This window comes from Sorex fumeus, unplaced genomic scaffold (genome assembly GCF_029834395.1).
Source record: "Sorex fumeus unplaced genomic scaffold, SorFum_2.1 ptg000006l, whole genome shotgun sequence".
NCBI classification, from domain to species: Eukaryota; Metazoa; Chordata; class Mammalia; order Eulipotyphla; family Soricidae; genus Sorex; species Sorex fumeus.
Window position 1 is genome coordinate 4,549,943 of NW_026606063.1, and position 18,099 is coordinate 4,568,041.

At 59.4% G+C, this 18,099-nt stretch overlaps 1 protein-coding gene across 1 annotated transcript in view; it reads right to left on the reverse strand.

The window, feature by feature from the left end:
• Window positions 1–18,099, reverse strand: part of TTC27 (tetratricopeptide repeat domain 27) — a 46,676-nt gene that overhangs the window by 14,369 nt on the left and 14,208 nt on the right. The window contains exons 10-14 of the mRNA XM_056128011.1: window positions 15,200–15,313; window positions 14,493–14,588; window positions 12,971–13,093; window positions 5,987–6,214; window positions 4,319–4,417 (exon numbers count right to left, since the gene is read on the reverse strand). Of these exons, the coding sequence (XP_055983986.1) occupies window positions 4,319–4,417; window positions 5,987–6,214; window positions 12,971–13,093; window positions 14,493–14,588; window positions 15,200–15,313 (660 nt within the window). The remainder of the gene's footprint in view (window positions 1–4,318; window positions 4,418–5,986; window positions 6,215–12,970; window positions 13,094–14,492; window positions 14,589–15,199; window positions 15,314–18,099) is intronic.

Consider the following 18,099-nt stretch of genomic DNA (forward strand, 5'->3'; position numbering starts at 1 on the left):
CTAAAAGAGCGGAAACTGGAATATCGGAAGGCGTGGGGGGTGGGGGACATTTGCAGAAAGGGGCGGGGGAGGTGGTGGGGTGGCCAGGGCACTTGCCGGGCACCCAGGTGGTCTCTGCGCCCCGCGAGGAGGGCTCCCGGGCACAGTGCCTGCGTGCAGGGCAGATACACCAGCAACTGCTGACGACCGGAGGGGCAACTTTCAAGGCAGAGGAAGACGGTGACAGACACAAGGAACAGAGGCCCGGAGCACAAGCACACAGAGCGCACGGTCCTGCTTCTGCGTGACACCCACCGGCTGCCGCGGAAACGCCGAGAGGACGGGGGCCTCGAAGGGCCGGCCACAGGCTCTGCGGACGAGCGCCACGTGTGTCCCCCAGCACAGGGCCAGGAACGGGCCCCGAGAATGTCCCAGACGGTAGCCCCACAGCAGAAATGACAGCCGGGCGAGGGACACCCCACGCTATCATCCGGGCACACAACCAAAGACACAGTTCACAATCGGTGGCACCAGACACACGGGAATAGTGCGCAGGCAAAGTCAGGGCACCAGGGACCCCGAGGCAAAGGCCACGCCGGCGGGGCACAGGAGGAGTGTGGCCACGGTGCGGGGGAGGGGACACAGGCTCCCCGATGCCTGCTCAACACGCGGACACGGCACGCATCACGCGGGATCCAGCCATCCTCGAGATGCGTGTCCATTCACCGTCGTTTCCATTCACTGCATTTAAGGAATGAAAGTTGGGGTGGGCTGTCCCCAGGGGGTGTCCTAAGGGCGGGAGACAAGCTCTGCGGTGAGAGCCCCAGTGCCCTGGGCCCCACCCTGGGGGCACCCAGTCCTGTGCAGAGAAGGGCAGTACCAGGTGCCCCCCCATCCCACCCCAAAGAGCATCTGAAGAGGTTCATGGATTTAGTGACGTCCAAACCTCCCCACGGAGAAAGCCCCAGAACCAGCAGACTTCACTGATACATTTCACAAAACGGAAAATTCCTTTATAATCTCTTGTAAAAAAAAAAAAAAAACATAAGAAGGAACAGCTCCTAATTTATTCCACGAGACAACTATTACCCTGAAACCAAGCCCAAAGAAAGACATCGTAAAAAATACATATATATATAGAGAGAGAGACCAGCGTCTCTGAAGAATTTAGATGGAAAAATTCTTCAGAAAACACTAGCTGGGCTGGAGAGATGGTGGAAGAGATAAGAGATTTTGCTTTGAAATTGGTCAACTCTGGTTCAGTTCCCAGCATTGTCAGAGGTCAATTCTGAGCACAGAGCCAGGAAAATTAAGTGTGGACCCCAAAACCAAAACGAGAAGACCAAGTATTAGCAGGGGCTGAAGAGACAGTACAGCGGGGAGGGAGCCTGCCTCGTACGCAGCCTACCTGGGTTTAATCCCCGGCATCCTATACGGTCCCCTGACCACAGAGCCAGGAGGCAGCCCTGAGCATTGCTGGGCGTGGCCCCCAAACAAACAAACAAAATTTGAAAATGAGTAAAAGCCGGGCCAAGTGGAATTTACCCCAGGAATGCAAGGTTGAGCCAACAAGCAAGTAATTTACTGAAATAACAGAATCAAGGATGGAAGAAACCACACAATCATCTCAAGAGACGCAGAAAAAGTGTTTGGCAAATTCCACTTTTTGTTTTGTTTTTTTGGGTCACACCCAGCGATGCTCAGGGGTTCCTCCTGGCTCTGCACTCAGGAATTACTCCTGGTGGTGCTCAGGGGACCATACGGGATACTGGGGATCGAACCCGGGTTGGCCACGTGCAAGGCAAACGCCCTCCCTGCTGTGCTATCGCTCTGGCCCCCCAATACCTTTCCATTACAAAATTACTCAACAAACCAGGAGTGGACGGGAAGGTCCTCAGCCCGATAAGGGCACCTGCAGAGAGCCAGGCTTAAGGCAGCCTCCTGGTAAAAGACAGAAAACCAAAGCCGTCCCGTAGGTCAGAGAGGAGGGAAGGCCCCGCCTCTGCTCCTTCTACTCAGCCCTGACCCCAAAGGACAGGAAAAAGAAAAGCGCCCCAGAGGGAGGGGACAAGGCTGCCCCCACAGCAAGAGGCACGGCCTTCCGTCCGGAGGACCCTCATGAACTAATGAAACAACTGCTAGGACTGAAGAGTCCAGGGCTGCAGGACACCAGACGGACGCTCAAGGGATGAGCTGGGCTCTACACAGTAGGAAAGAACATTCTGGAAGTAACACTAAGAATCCGATTCCTTGATAAGAGCCCCAAGAGCGAATGACGCAGAATAACTCAACAAGGGCGGAATCTCGGGGCCAGAGTGACAGCACGGTAGGCAGGGCGTTGACTGGACAACCCAGGTGGGATCACCGTTTGGCCCCCAAGCCCCGCCAAGGGTGAGCCGTGAGCACTGCTGGGTGTGGCCCCAAACAAACACATAAAATGTATGAAATCTATACTCTGGAAATTACAAATGACTGTGGAAAGAAGACGGAAATAAACGGAAAAACATCCCACATTCATGGATTAGAAGGTTCAATATCGCTTCTTGCCCTGCTGAGACCATAAGCTGCCTCCCACGAGTGGCTCTCCGGTACAGCCATGGCCCCAGAGGCACAAGGACCTAATTCGGAACCCAGCAGCCTCTGGCAGAAATGTGAATGGACTATGCAGTAAGCCACGTTGCTGTGTCCCCCCCACCTAGAGGGAAAGGGTGTCTGCCCCCACCTCCCCCCACACACACCGCCCCCCGGGCATGGTAGCCGCTGCCTCAGAGCTTATTGGACAGCCGGGTATGAGCCGGGGGTGATGGGGCGACTACGGCCTCATGGGATGGGGGCAGAACCGACACGTCCTTCTTGCCCTGCCGAGACCACGAGTTGACCCCCCCCACGCGTGGCTCTCCAGCACGGCCATGGCCTCAGAGGCACACGAACCACTCTCGGAACTATTTGGCTTTGGGCAGAAGTCCCTCCAGACTTCGTGGTCTTCGTAACCAGCAATAGAAAACAGATCATTTCATGATGCCTTTTCAGCAGGTTTGATTGTTGGGGGGAAATTCCAAATAATGACGGTGCATCTTTTGTTGAACTAATGAATGTAATCAAAGTACAGAGTTAAGTGGAAATCATCTGCCTCACAGGCCCGGGGTGGGGTGGCATGGGGGGATATATTGGGGGTCTTGGTGGTGGAAAATATGCACCGGTGAAGGGAGAGGTGTTTGATCATTGTATGATACATTGTATGATACATTGTATGATACATTGTATGACTTAAACCTAAAAGCTTTGTAACTGTTGTAAAAAAAATGAGTATTATTAAGATGGTATCAAAAATACTTCCCAAATTGATCTACAAGTTTAAAATCACAGCCAGGCGGCTGGAGTGATAACACAGTGGGGTGGGCACTTGCCTTGCGTGCAGCTGACCCAAGTTTGATGCCCAGCACCACATGTGATCCACTGGGCCTAGCCAGAAGTGATCCTTGAGCACAGAGTCAGGAGTAAGCCCTGATTGTCAGCTGTGTTGCCCCCCACCCCCAATACATAAATATTATAACTAAAATAAGGGCCGGAGCAATAGGACAATGGGTAGGCATTTGCCGTGCACGGGGCTGACCGGGGTTCAATTCCCTGCATCCTCTATGGTCCCCCAAGACCGCCAGGAATGACTCTGCGCCCAGAGCCAGGCACAAGCCTCTGAGCACTGCCGGGTGTGGCCCCCAGAGCAAGAATATATCAATAAAATCATCACCATGGTGGGGCAGGAGAGACAGCCCACTGGGTAAGGTACGAGCCTTCCACAGAGCTCCACACCGCCTCCCGCGGGCCCCCGAGTACTGCCTGGTGTGGCCCCCAAACCCAGCCACCGCTCCCCCCCAAATCACCGTTCTCAACATGGCATGGGTTCTAGCTGGGGGTGTGGGAGTTGGGGCTCCCAAGGGGGTCCCTGGGCAGCCTGGAGTGTCCGGCTGGGACTGTGAGGCCACACCGGGCCGGGAATCAAACCGGGGGATGCCGGGGTGACCCTGGCTGAGGCTGTGGTCAGGGTTGGGAGGATGGAGGCAGGTGCCCGCTGACAGGGGTCTGGCCGCCGAGCTGGACCCTCCGCTCTAGGCCTGGGAATCGGGGACCAGGGTGGAGAGAAGGGCAGGGGGGGCGGGGTGGGGGGCGGGCACTGAATGCTGTGACAGACACAAGGACTATCTTCTGGTCTCCCTTTCCCCGTGCTGAGAACCGCAGCCCGTGGACGCCCGTGGGAGCCCCCGTCCGCCACCCTCCACCACGACAGCGGCAGCCCGGAGCAGCGGGAGCATCGGGGGCCGCGGCAGAGAGCAATACTCACGTCAGGCTCGAGCGTCACGCAGCGCTGGAAGGCTCGCGCCGAGCCCGCGTAGTCCTCCAGGGCCAGGTAGGCGCAGCCGAGCGAGAACCACACCCCCAGCTGCAAAGGCCAAAGGAGGCGTCACTCGCACGCAGGGCGCCACGGGGCACCACAGGCGACCCAGCCACCCACGATGCAGAAGCTCCCGGCGAACGTCACAAGGAAACTGACCAAAGACAGCCGCTGTGGTCCAGGGCGCAAACGGGAAAGGGAATTTTTTTAGCAGACACCCGCGTCCTCTGACCATCTCCATAGCTGGCTTCGCTCAGTGACGTTTCCCTACTCACGTTACTGGTTTGGGAGGACTAAAGTACTTTCAGTTTTTTTAATACATAATTTAAAAACTCAAAATCACAAAATGACCTGCTGGCTGGAGCGATAGCACAGCGGGTAGGGCGCGTGCCTTGTTTGTGGCTGACCAGGCTGACCCGGGTCCGATTCCTCTGCCCCTCTCGGAGAGCCCGGCAAGCTACCGAGAGGATCTCGCCCGCAAGGCAGAGCCTGGCAAGCTCCCCGTGACGTATTCGATATGCCAAACACAGCCACAACAAGTCTCACAATGGAGACGTTACTGGGCCCGCTCGAGCAAATCGATGAACAATGGGAGGACCGTGACCGTGACCCAGTGACCTGCTGTCTATTTCAAAGCTGTCACTCATTGTTCACATCAAATCTGGCAGCGGTATTTTCAGCTGCTGCAATTCTGAACACATACGCACACACACACACACATACACATACAGTTCACAGAGGACAGTGCTGGCACGAGCCACCCTGGGGGTCCAAGGACCTGTGACGAATCCTCATCCACCAGCCCCGGAAACTGACTTGCCCGGTGGCTCGACAGCCTGGGAGGCGAGGCCCAACCCCGCTGCTGGAAACGCCCTTCTGCGGGCACCGACCCTCCGCTCCGCTCACAGGGCTTTCTTCCATCAGAGCTTGACTCTGCAGGGTCTCTTTAGAGAAGGGGCCGCTCCCAGTGGTCCTGGGGCTCAGGGTCTCTGCTGGCCCAGCTGAGGCTCTGGGGACGGGGTGTGTGTGGACGCGGTGCCGGCCCGGCTGACCCAGCCAAGGCACGCGCTGCCCACGTCCCCAGCCCAAAGCCCTTTCTCGGCTTGGCTGGCTGAGGGGCCACACCCAGTGGGTCAGGAAACCATACGTGGGATCGGGGATGCGAACCAGGCTGGCCACGTGCCCCGCAAGCACGTCCACCCGGTGGCATCTCGCTGGCCCCATCAGCCAATATTCTTTTTTTTTTTTTTTTAAATGCTTTTTGGGCTACACCCAGCGATGCTCAGGGGTTACCTCCTGGCCCTGCACTCAGGAATCACTCCTGGAAGTGCTCGGGGGACCCTGTGGGGTGCTGGGAATCGAACCCGGGTTGGCCGTGTGCTATCGCTCCAGCCCTCAGCCAAAATCCGTAACAAGACGAAGCTGACCAGGAAAGTACTTTCTGCTTCTACTTCTGTGCGAGTTTCACGGAATTTAGACCCGACCAAGTTACAGACCTGCTCCTCCGAGCTCCCGGGGTCCCCTCGGGGGCTCTGCAGACTCCCTTCCCCCGGCCCCTCTCTCTCGCCTCCCTTCCCTGGAACCTTCCGGGGGCAGAGGGCGGGCCGGGGCGCTGACCTGCATGGGGTTGATCTGCACGGAGCGCTCGAAGCAGGCGGCGCAGTCGCGGAACTGGCGGTGGCGCAGGTGTAGGAGGCCCTTGCAGCGCTGGGCGCGGGCACTGCGGTGGCCCGAGAGCTCCCAGGCCCGGTCGTAGCAGCTCTGGTCCCCCAGCACGTCGCCCAGCAGGCAGTACAGGCTGGGCGTCTCCTTCTTGGCCAGCTCCTGCCTCAGGATCTCCTCGGCCTGCAGGAAGGACAGAAAACCCCAGCGGCCTCAGTGGGGGCGTCTTGCTGTCGGTGGAGCCCGGCACGGCCTGTGTGCCAGGCCACCCCGAGTTTGGTTTGCGAAGCCTGGGAGGAGACGTGGGCCGGGGGCCGAGTAAGAGGAGCCCACGGAGGACACAGAAGGCAGGGACAGGTCAGTGTTCCCTTTGTTTCCCAAGAGGATCTGTCTGGGGGCCGGAGAGATGGCCCAGTGGTTAGGGTGCTGGCCTTGCATCTGCTTACCCTGGCTCGATCTCTGGCACCACAGGGGTCAGAGCCAGGAACAGTCCCTGAGCACTGCCAGGCGTGAACTCAAGACAGAAAGTTAACCAAGAATAGCCGAGATAAGTACCAGGAGGTTCACTCCATGGCTTGGAGGCCAGCCGCACATGCTGAGGGAGAAGGCAGCTCAGATAGAGAGGGGAGCACCAAGTAAAGGGTGTTGGGAGGATGGGAGGATCTTCCCAGGATAGGAGATGTGTGCTGAGAGTGGACTGTGGACCAAACATGATTGTCACCCAATGCCTCCTTTGCAAACCACAGCACCCAAAAGGAGAGAGAGAACAGAAGGGAATGCCCTGCCACAGAGGCAGGGGGGGATGGGGGGACGGGGGTGGGAGGGATACTGGGATCCGTGGTGGTGGGAAATGGGCACTGGTGGAAGGATGGATGGGTACTCGATCATTGTATAACTGAAACCCAAGCACAAAAATTTGTAAGTCTACAAATGTACCTCATGGTGTTTCATTAATAAAAATCTAAAAAAAAAATAATCAAAAAAAAAGAAAGTTAATCAGTGTTCAAAAGCTAATAAAATTAAAACTCAAGTGGAAATACTAAGCATCAGTCGGTATGCCCCTGCGCCCCTCCCCCCAAAAAAAAGTGGAACTGGCCCGTTTGGCCATTGACTAACAACGGGGCAAGGGGTGGAGTGACGTCCACTCAGTGGATTCTCCTCTGTACAAAAGCTCCAGGGGCACTGCCCAGGAGCCGCGCGGCTGGGGACAGACTCCCGAGGACATGCAGAGCACAGGGAGACCGAGGAAGTCCGCAGAACTCCCCGTGCGGAACTCCCCACAGGTCACCCGGGCGGGAGAGGAGAGCGGCCAGGCAAAGTGGGGCAGAGAGCTGGGGGCCCGGCACGCACACCAGTCACACGGCAGGAGGACGTACGCTGACAGAGACACGCCAAGACCGTCCCTGAGGCAGAGTGGGACACAGTCTTTGGGTTTGGTTCTGGGGCCACACCCGGCAGTGCTCTGGGCTTACTCCTGGCTCGGTGCTCAGGGCGCACTCCTGGTGGGGCTCGGGGACCAAACGGGAGGCCGGGGATTGAAGCCCCGGCCGGCCACACCCGAGGCGAGGCGAGCGCCCTCCCCGCCGTCCTGTGTCTCCAGCCCCCCGCAGGATTCTCGCAGAGATGATCTCATGGTGTAGCTCGAATGGAAACGAATTCTCCCTCCTTTCATTCGCCTGAAAATGTCTTTATTTCGCTTGCATCTAGGAGGGGCAGCTTCACTAGACCACGGTTCCTAACGGCCCGTCTCCCCATTCCTTTTCACGTCCAGTGATTTTTCATTAAACGATGAACAGAACAGGTAAAACGCCCGGGCCGGAGCCACAGCACAGCAGGCAGGGCGCTGGCCTTGGCCGTGGCGGGCCTGGGTTTGACCCTCGGCCCCCCTTACGGCCCCCGAGCCTGCCAGGGGCCGTGTGCGTGGGGGCAGGCACACAACGGTTCATGACTCAGAGCTCCGAGGGGAGACGACATCTCGCCTTCTGCTGCGAAGACGGGTGGGACTGGAGGCGAATGAGGGAGCCAAGAGGAGCGAGGTGACCTCACGCATCCCAAGCAAGGGATGCGCCACCCCCGACAGAAGCTGGGGAGGGGCAGGGAGAGGAACATTCTGACCACAGCCTGGGGCCGGGGCTCAGCGCTTAGGGGGCTTGCCCTGCCCGTGACCTGCCCTGTCATCATTCCTGACACCCCAGGGATGCCCCAACGTCGTCAGACCACAGTAAGGCCTGAGCACCGCCGGGTGTGGCCCCCAAATCCCAGGCAAGAGAAGTTTACGTTTTTTTGTTTTTTATTTTTTCGGTTTTTGGGTCACACCCAGTGATGCTCAGGGGTTCCTTCTGGCTCTGCACTCAGGAATTACTCCTGGCAGTGCTTGGGGGATCGTCTGGAATGCCAGGGATCGAACCCGGGTCGGCCGTGTGCAAGGCAAACGCCCTCCCCGCTGTGCTATCGCTCCAGCCCCAACAGTTTACATTCTTATGAACCAATGTTCGCGCAGTGGAAAAATGAAAGAGAAAGCAAGTCAAAGAATTCTTGCGGGCTGAAGCGAGTCCAGCAGGGAGGGCGCCTGTCTTGCACGCAGCCGTCCGGGTTTGACCCCCAGCACCCCAGATGGACCCCGAGCCCTGCCCTGCACCCCTCTAGCGGCCTGGCCAGAGAGCACTGGCCAGCGAGCACCTCTCCCAGGGATTCACCCTCTGGGCGACCAATGCCTCCGGGCGTGCGAGCATTTCACAGCCAGGCCTGGCGTGGGAAGCGCGGGTCCCCGCTCAGCAGGAGGCGGCCGCTAGCTTAGCGACTCCGGCCGGGGCTCTCCTTCCGTCCTGTCCCAGAGCGACCGACCCGCTGGAGGTGGGCGCACCTCCAGCTGCACTGCGGGCCCCTCACCCCGGGGTCTGTGTGGCTCCTCCCTGCAGGGCCAGAAGCTGCCCGGGCACCAGGGACCAGGTCGAACTTGTGGCCCGTTCCAGCAGCCAGGACAAGAGGCCACAGGCCAGAGCCAGAGAGACGTACGGCGAGGGGAGGGTACCTCCCAGCACGCGGCCCACCCGAGCCAGTCCCGGCAGCCCGTATGGTCCCCTGAGCCCACAGAGCCAGGAGAAACCCGGAGCACTGCCGGGTGCGGCCCCAAACAAACGCCACTAACCACGTTTCCAGCCCGAGGGGCACACCTAAGCGGCGCGTGGCCACCACGAACATGGGGCACTGGCAAGAATCCTGCCAGCCCCAAGAACTCCCTCCCCCACTCCCCCTACACACACGCACACACACACTTACATACTCACACACACACGCACGCACGCACTGGCACCCCATGCATCTGGGCGCACCCCACTGGCTAACCCCAAGAGCTCGAGGCTGGTGGGGAGGGCCCGAGGGAGGGGGTCCCAGCCGGTCAGCGCAAGGGAGCACTGGGCCTCGTTCCTCCAGCCCTAGCCCCCCGCGCTGTGCTCCAAGGGCGGCCGGCTCAGAACGGCCCTTCACTGCAGGCCGTAGGCGCGGCTGTGCTTGGCGAAACCCAGACTTTCCTGCATGGGTGGGATCAGGCCTGGCCTCCCGGGGCCACCTGGGGCCACCTGGTCGGAGTCACGGGGCTGCCTCGGGGCAGGCTGTCAGCCAGCAGAACCCCTGCCTTCACCTGCAGGGATGGGGGAAGGGCCGTGGGCGGCAGGGGGTCGGGGTGCTGGGCTGGACTCTGCATCAGCGCCAGGCCCGTTCCCGCGTCCCTGCAGAGGCAGCACTGGAAGGGGTGAAGTTGGCCCAGGACTCTGCCACGCTGGGCCGAGGAAGGTGGACGGCAGAGAGGAGCGACAGTGGTGGGGGGCAGAGGGGCCCCCCCAGACTCCTTCCAAGGGAGCTCCTGGTCCCAGTCCCCACTCCCGGGGTCAGGCGTCCACTCACTGCTCTGTATTCGCTGTGACCACCCCCAGGGCTCCCGCTGTGGGCACCCCTGGGTCAGGGCACCCGCTGTGACCATCCCCTACCCGGCCCGTCCCACACGGAGCGTGGGAGCGTCACACTCGGAAGGGTCGGGTGCTATCCCGGGCTGTCTGGGGTGGGTGAGGGGACAGGGGCTCAGATGCAGCCCGGTGAGTCTAAACTCGGTCACCAGAATCCTCCCCTTCACCCGTCAGGGGCAGAGCCAAGGAGACTCTGGGGTCCTGGTCCACGTTACGGCGACCACAGAGCACTTAAAGAGCATCGTGTAAGCACAGTCACAGGAGCACAATGATAAAGAGCAGACCCGGCGCACATACTTCACTCGCTGCCGGGTTCCCTCCGCACTGCCGGGGGTCCCCCCTTACTCCCCTCCCACCCCCCCCACCCCCCACACACACCGAACAAGCAAACAGTTAAAGGGGCCAGAGAGATGGCACAGTGGGGAGGGCGCCTGCCTTGCACACTGCTGATCGGGGTTCGATCCCCGGCATCCCATACGGTCCCCCCAGCCCCGCCAGGAGTGATCCCTGCGTGCAGGGCCAGGAGGAAGCCCTGAGCATCGCCAGGTGTGGCCGCGCCCCTCCCCCACCAATAAAAGAAATAAAACACTTGTAACTTAGAGAGAATTCTGTGCAGCTGGGCCACGAGGGCCCACAGAGGCCTCGAGGAGTCGGGAAGCCAGAGAAAGGCCGTCGGAAACACCCCTCGCCCATCCCCAGCCCTGCCGGCTCAAGGCTGGGGCTTGCACTTAAGGACCAAATCTACTCCCCAGAGTCAAGCTCTGTCCGGAGGTTTGCAGAAGCTGCTAGAGCGCGCCAGACAGTCGTAAGCAACTGAAAGCTAACGGAGGCGAGTGCGTGCTGGCCCCTGGCCACGCAGACCCGACCCGACACCATCAGGCAGGTACTCGCTCCCTTTCGAGCACTTCACGGGGAGCCCCTCAGCCAGAACGTCCGAGGCCCCCACGACAGGGGGGTGCATGCATGAGCCCCACAACACAGGCATGAGAATTCGATACTTTTCCCAAGTTGCCTTTTAAAAATGAATCACACCACTAAACACTGAAGGCAAGGATTAAAGGTTCACAAACTCATAGTGAAATCACAGCACGGTGACAGCCACTGGCCCGGGGCCAAACACGGACAGAAAGAATCTCGGCTGCTCTCGAAATAAAACATTTGCTTCCAACGTGAAGCGAGCCTTCGAGGTCTACAGTCAAACCCGCAAAGGCGGCACTGGAAAAAGCAACAGAGCCGGGAAGGTGTTTCCGGGACAGACAAAATGCTCGATTCAACCTTTAAAATCGAGACTTGAGGGGCCGGAGTGACAGCCCAGCAGGTAGGGGCCCGACCTGCACCTGGGTTTGAGCCCGGCCCCCGGTCTGGTTACCTGAGCACAGCGGGGGGTGCCCCAAACCAACCAACCCAAGAGAAATGCAATGACCACAATCCAAGTTTCAGGGACGTTCGACCCACAGCAGATCTAGGCGAGGCGGGGACTGTCCCTGCAAGGAACAGACGCACGTCGCTTGGGGGGTGGCCTGCGGTCTTTCTTAAAGGTCCCCTGCAAATTCAAAAGAATCCCTAAGACGGCCAAGAGCAAGCTCAGGGTGGCACGGGGAGAACAGGGTTCGAGCGCCAGGAGCCAGCCCAGCCGGGCCCAACCCCGTCCCCAGCAAGACCCCAATCAGCGAACAGCAACGTCACTCGGGCCAGAGTCACGCCAGGCTCTAAAGGGACGGCAGCCCCACGACACCCTTCCTCCTGCGCCGGTCACTCAGACCCCTCCAACCCTCACCCACCCACAGCCCCTCCGACACCCACACTCACTCAGTCCCAGCACCCTCCCGATGCCCCACAGGGAGCGACAGGGGCTCCGTCTAGCAGATCAGGCTGCAGGGACCCGCCACTCCCCCAACTGCTATTCTAGCAATCACGACGCTTTGGTCAATGCTGGAAACGGGCCACAGTTGAGTGTACCTTTTCGATTTAGTTCCTGACCTGTGAGAAGAACCAGGCCCGTGAGGAGGGCTGTACCGGTTCTGCGCTCCCCTGGCCGTTGCTAAACACCCCTGAGGGCGGAGGGTCACCGGGTGGGAGGGCGTTTGCCTTGTATGGGGCCAGCCTGAGTTTGGTCCCCCAAGCACCGCCAGAAGTGATCCCCGAGCACGGAGCTGGGAGTCAGCCCTGAGCACAGAGCCAGGAGTGAGCACAGAGCCGGGAGTCAGCCCTGAGCACAGAGCTGGGAGTCAGCCCTGAACAGAGCTGGGAGTGATCCTTGAACAGCACCTGGTTTACCCAGAAACCAGAGTTAAACAAAACCCCAAATTCCCTTCATTCACGAGGGCAAGCCAACAGCTGAGAAACAGGCCAGTGCACCACCCCTAGAGCACGGTGGGGAGGGCGGGCTGGGTGCTCACCCACCGCACTCGGTCCCAGGCCGTGGCTCTTCCGAAGGACCTCCCGCCAGCTGAGTGCCCGGGAGGCGGTGGCTGAGCCATGCCGCCCTCTGGCTCTGCGCTCAGGGTCCCTCCCGGTGGGGCGGGGCTCCCTGCGTGCTGCCTCGGTCGAACCCGGGTCGGCCGTGTGCGAGGCGAGCGCCCTCCCCGCTGAGCTGTGGCTCCAAGGACCCCCCTTCTGAGAGTTCACTCTGTGCTCGTGCTCCAGGAAGCCAGGGAAGCAAAGCGACCAAAATGCCCCCTCGCCCCCGCAGAAGAGACGGTTCCCGGGGCCGGAGCGTGGCCGGAGGCGGAGTCGGGCCCGGCCTCTCTCCTAGACGGACAGACACCCCCCCCCCCCCACACCTGCAGAAGGCCCAGCAGGAAGCGGCAGTTAAAAATACATTCAAGAAGGTTCCTGGGCCGTGAACGTGGGAGCGTGAATGGGCCGAACGTGGGCTGGAAAAGACGCGAGTTGAGAAGCTCCGAGCACGGCCCAGATGCAGCCCCCCGCCCCCGCCCCCGCCCCGCCCCTTCCCGTGCGCCCGGGCCCCCCATACCTTCCCGTGCTGCCCGGATCTCTCGTAGCAGATGACGACGTCTTCCCACATCTCCAGCTTCTTGAAGATCTGCAGCGCCGAGCTTGTGCATCCCAGCTCCACGAGCAGACCCGCCAGCAGGCGCTGCAGACGGTGAACACGTCCTGCTGGGCAGGGCCCGACCCGGGGACGGACCCCTCCCGCCTCCCGGCGCGTCCCCCGAGCTGACCAGGAGCGCGGGGCGGTTCAGGCTTCTTTAGGACGGGTGCGGTTACCTAAGAACCGCTCAGAAATCTCAACAGGCAAACCAACACCTTCCCCGAAGAAGACCAGAGGGACATGCAGGAGCTGGAAGGGCTCAGCCTGCACACAGCCCAGCCACGCTGGAGCCCCCAATCCCGGCCCAGGGCTGACCCCTGAGCACAGCTGGGTGTGGCCCCCAAACTAAACACACCAGCAAAAAACACAGAACGACTGGAAAAGTCTGTTTCCGGCCTCAGCGAGATTCTATTAGGACCCTCTGTGGCTGTTGAGCTGAGCACTGGCACAGCCTCTGTTAACGCCGGGGGAGGGGGGCGGGGCTGGCAACGGCCCTCACCCGGGGGCACTGTGGGTGGGAAGACGGGTGAGCCTCCAGATCTCAGCGACAGGACGCAGTCAGCACCCCTCTCTCCTCTCCCTCTCTCCAAGAAGCAGCCGGCCTCCTCTCTCTCCGTCTCAGGTACCTATCTCCTGATTGACTTATTCTGGGGGCCGATGCAAGGAACTGTGTCTGGCTTGGTGCTCAGGGGTCACTGCTGCTGGTGCCAGGGATCAAACCTGGGGCTCTCGCAGGCTGAGCCTATGCTCCGGTGCTCCGTGCCACTACCCAACCATAATTCTATCTATCTTTCTTTTTTTTTGGGGGGGGGGTCACACTTGATGAGGCTCAGGGGTTACCCCTGGCTCTGCACTCAGGATCTGCACTCAGGAATTACTCCTGGCAGTGCTTGGGGGGCATACGGGATCCCGGGAATCGAACTCAGGTCGGCTGCTTGCGAGGCAAACGCCCTACCCGCTGTGCTGTGCTACTGCTCCGGGCCCCCCACAATTCCATCCTCATGAAAATGAGTATTTATCTGACCACCGAAAGATGGGTAAATCCCCAGCGCCGTGGGCAGACCAAGGAAACATTTGGTCTAAATTGCACGCGAACAGTTTGCTGTTCTCGCAATGCTTCTGTTCGGAACAGATCGAAGCGACGCCCACCAGACACACGTTCTGTCTACAACGGCGGCCCCGAGTCTGCGGTGTTCACCCACCACAAACCACAGGGCCCAGAGCACTGATGCTTCACGGGGCGGGACCCGACAGGTGTCAAAGCGTTTCGCTTAGTCACTTCTTCCCGATGAGCTGCTCCCTTGCGTGACTCTGCCCCCACCCGGCCGTGCTCAGGGCTCACCCCAGGCAGTGCTCGGCAGACCCACACGGGCGCCGAGGACCCCAGCCAGCTGACCCTCGCGAGGCAGCGCCCTCCCCGGCCCGGCGACACCAGCAGAAGTACCTGCACGGCCCAGTGCGGCGGGACACGGCAGCAGTGGAAGACCTTGAGGCGCTCCAGGACGGACGTCGTCACATCTTCAAACTGGTCCGCCAGAGCCTTGGTGCAAACGTCAGAACGGATCGGCGTCATGACTTTTGCACAGACACACAGTTTTGTTTCGGGGCCACACCTGCTGGTGCGCAGGGCTTACTCCTGGCTCTGTGCTCAGGGGACCACAGGGGTTGTCAGGGGTCGAAGCTGAGAGTCAGCCACGTGCAGGCAAGCGTGCCCCCCCCCCCCCCCCGAGGTACTATCGCTCCAGCGGCCGAACATGACTCTCTGCTGTTGTCAGCGTGATACTGATGTCCCGGCGGGGAGACCAAGCCCAGGGCCCGGTTCTGGTCGCCGGCACACACCAACACCACCGTAGGCCCGGAGTAGCCCCCGAGCACCACGCGGTGCGACCCCGGACACAACAAACACAGGAGAGACAACGAGTAAATAAATCACAAGACCACGAAATCAATCTATGAAGAAGAGCTGTGGGTCTTTCTTTTTTCCTTAAGTTATTCTTAGAAATACTCGAAAATGCTCTCAGGAGCATGGACACAGACACGTCCAGCACCCGACCCGCCCAGGGCTCCCTCCTGCCTGCTGCCCGGGGCTCCCGCCCGCCCGCCCGCCTGCCAGGGGCACTCACCTGCCCGCCCGCTGCCCGGGGCACCCACCTGCGTCTGCCGCAGCGCCCGTTCCATGCGCCGTGAGCTGCCACGCTCCAGCTTCGTCCGCAGGATGAGGGCTGCCGTGTGCACGGCCCAGAACTTGGGCTGCGAGAGCAAACACTGCAGGGGAGGCCGAGAGAGAAGGGGGTGAGCTCCGGGCCCCCGCAGCGGGGCGCGACCGGGATTCACCAAAGCACCACAGGTACCCGGAAGCCCCGAGGTGGGAGACCGTCAGGACTGCAAACACCCCCCGAGCACGGGACGGCAGGGAGGGCGCCCACCTTGCACGCTGCCAATGCAGGGTCAACGCTCCATGGTCCCCCACACTCTCGGGGGGTGACCCCGGAACACAGGGTCAGGAGCAACCCCTGAGCACTGCCGGGTGAGTCCCAGAAACCAACACCACACAAACCAGAAAACGCCACAAACCCTAACGACGCCAAAGGCTCTGCCTGGCCAGGGCCCAAGGCCCCAGAACGTGGCAAGAGAAACGTGCCGGGACCGAGGGCCAGGCCTGGCCGCTCCACAGGACACACGCATGTCCCCCCGATGGGCCGGCCGCAGCGGGAGAGGCGGTCTGAGAGGCTGGTGGCCGGGCTGTGGCAGCCACAAAGGCGCGGGCCGAAGACGGAGCCGAGACAAGGGGAGAGACGATTCCGGGTGGCTGCACGCCCTCGCGTCTGACTGAGGACGACCCTAACACACGAGGGTAACAGCACTTCCTACTCTTGACAGTAACTGAAGGTTTTTAGGGAGCAAAGAGGCTTTTACTCTCCGTCCTTTCCCGCTCGCTGAAGTATCCAACACAGCACGTAGCTTTCTCACCTCACGTATGTGTTCTAAGTCACTGTAATACCACGTCTCTTCCTCTATGAAAGAACCAATTTAGTTGAGTCATTCTTCCCCACCCCTCCCTCCTTTTTGGGTCACACCCGGCAATGCTCAGGCGTTATTCCTGGCTCTGCACTCAAGAATTACTCCTGGCGGTGCTCAGGGGACCATATGGGATGCTGGGATTCGAACCCGGGTCGGTCGTGTGCAAGGCAAACGCCCTACCCGCTGTGCTATCTATACTCCAGGCCCAAGAGTCATTCTTTTCAAATGCTATTTAGCACTCCATCAAATGACTGAGACTTGATGCTCAGACTTACCCTTTCGGGGGATAATCAAGTTCTTTTGAGCCTGGCGGTGGTGGTTGTGTTATTTTGCTATCACGTTTAACACTAGAGAATATAAATCTACAGGCAGGATTGCTCCCTTATAAGTTCACAAGTAGAAATTTTAATTAAATTTTACTTTGAATAAAAAAAAAAAAGAGAAAGAGGAGGGGTTGGTGTGATAGCACATTTGCCTTGCGCGGTGCTAACCTGAGTTCAATCCCCAGCATCCCATATGGGCCCCCAAGCCACTGGGGGTGATTCCTGAGTGCAGAGCCAGGAGTAATCCCTGCGCATCATCGGGTGTGACAGAGAGAGAGAGAGACACACAAGATGACCATCCTTACTTTCTCTGGCTTTAAATAATTAACAGTGTCTGGATCACACCCCGGGCAGTGCTCAGGGATCACTCCTGGTGTGGCCTGGGGACCCTGCAAGACGCGAGCGATTAACCGGCCTGCTGAACCGTCTCACCGGCCTGTGGCTGGGGCTTGGGAGCGCCACTGGCGAAATGCTTGGCCGCCGTGACCTGAAAGTGTCAGGTGCCGCATCCTTTGGTCATGGTCCCAGCCATCAGAGTCCCCTCATCAAAGTTCCACTGTCTTTCCAGTCCTCGTCGTCCTCGTCGTAGTCCTACTCTCTTCTCTTTCTCCTTACGGCACCGTTTTAGAGAGACCAAGAAGGGTGGGCTGAACATCGTCATGACAACAAACAGAGGTAAAGCCCCTCCTTCTGGGGAAGTTCTAGATGAACTCAAGGACAAGATCTCCTCATCCGAGCGTTCAGCACACCAGATTACGAGGAGACCCGCTCAAGGGCGGGATTCCATCCAGGGTGCGTGGCCTTCTCCTTTCCTCGGCTGGTAATCCATTTAAACAACCACAGTCAATTTACTTCTCGTAGTATTTCTAGTCATTTTGCATGGACACAGTAAGAGATATAGTGAGCTTAAAGGCTGGCTCTTCCTGGGAACGACTCGCTAGATGTCCCGGACCACAGTCATCAGGCAGGTGAGTCTTTCCTAACCCCAGCAGGGTCCTTATTCAGTTCCTTCTTTTTGGATCATGACAGACTTCGTTCCATGACCATGCTCTTAACTTTTTTTTTTGGCTTTTTGGGTCACACCCAGCAATGCACAGGGGTCCCTCCTGGCTCTTCACTCAGGAATCACTCCTGGCGGTGCTCTGGGGACCATATGGGATGCTGGGAGTCGAACCTGGGTTGGCCACATGCAAGGCAAACGCCCTCCCCGCTGTGCTATTGCTCCAGTCCCCTTAACTTAACGTACTTATGGTGCTTAGCTTCTCCTTTCGAAGCCAGGGGAGCTTACTGCTTGCCCTGGGTCCATCCAGTCCCTTGGTCGGGACTCTCCTTTTGGGAGTATTAGGAAGTCAGGAAAACGGAGGCTTAAGTCAGGTAAATATGATGGATGCCCAGGAGTAACCACTATTTCAAGTCAATTACACTCCCATTTACACAAGCTTAGCATCGACCGTCTTCCTGTGTACACAAAAAGGACATCGCTAAACCGTGCAAGTGACGTAACGGAAAGAGAAAAGCAACGTAGGAGTATTAGTGCCCGATGGAACTGGGTGTGCCTCAGGGGCACTGTTGTGGGAGTAACCCAATACACCTCAGCTCCCTGCGGGAGGAGCAAGGACAACCCGATGTTGTCCCCAACAGAGGAGGAAGAACAGGAAGGAGAACAGACACTGGCGGAGGTTTACGGGCGCCCGGGCAGCGCTGGGG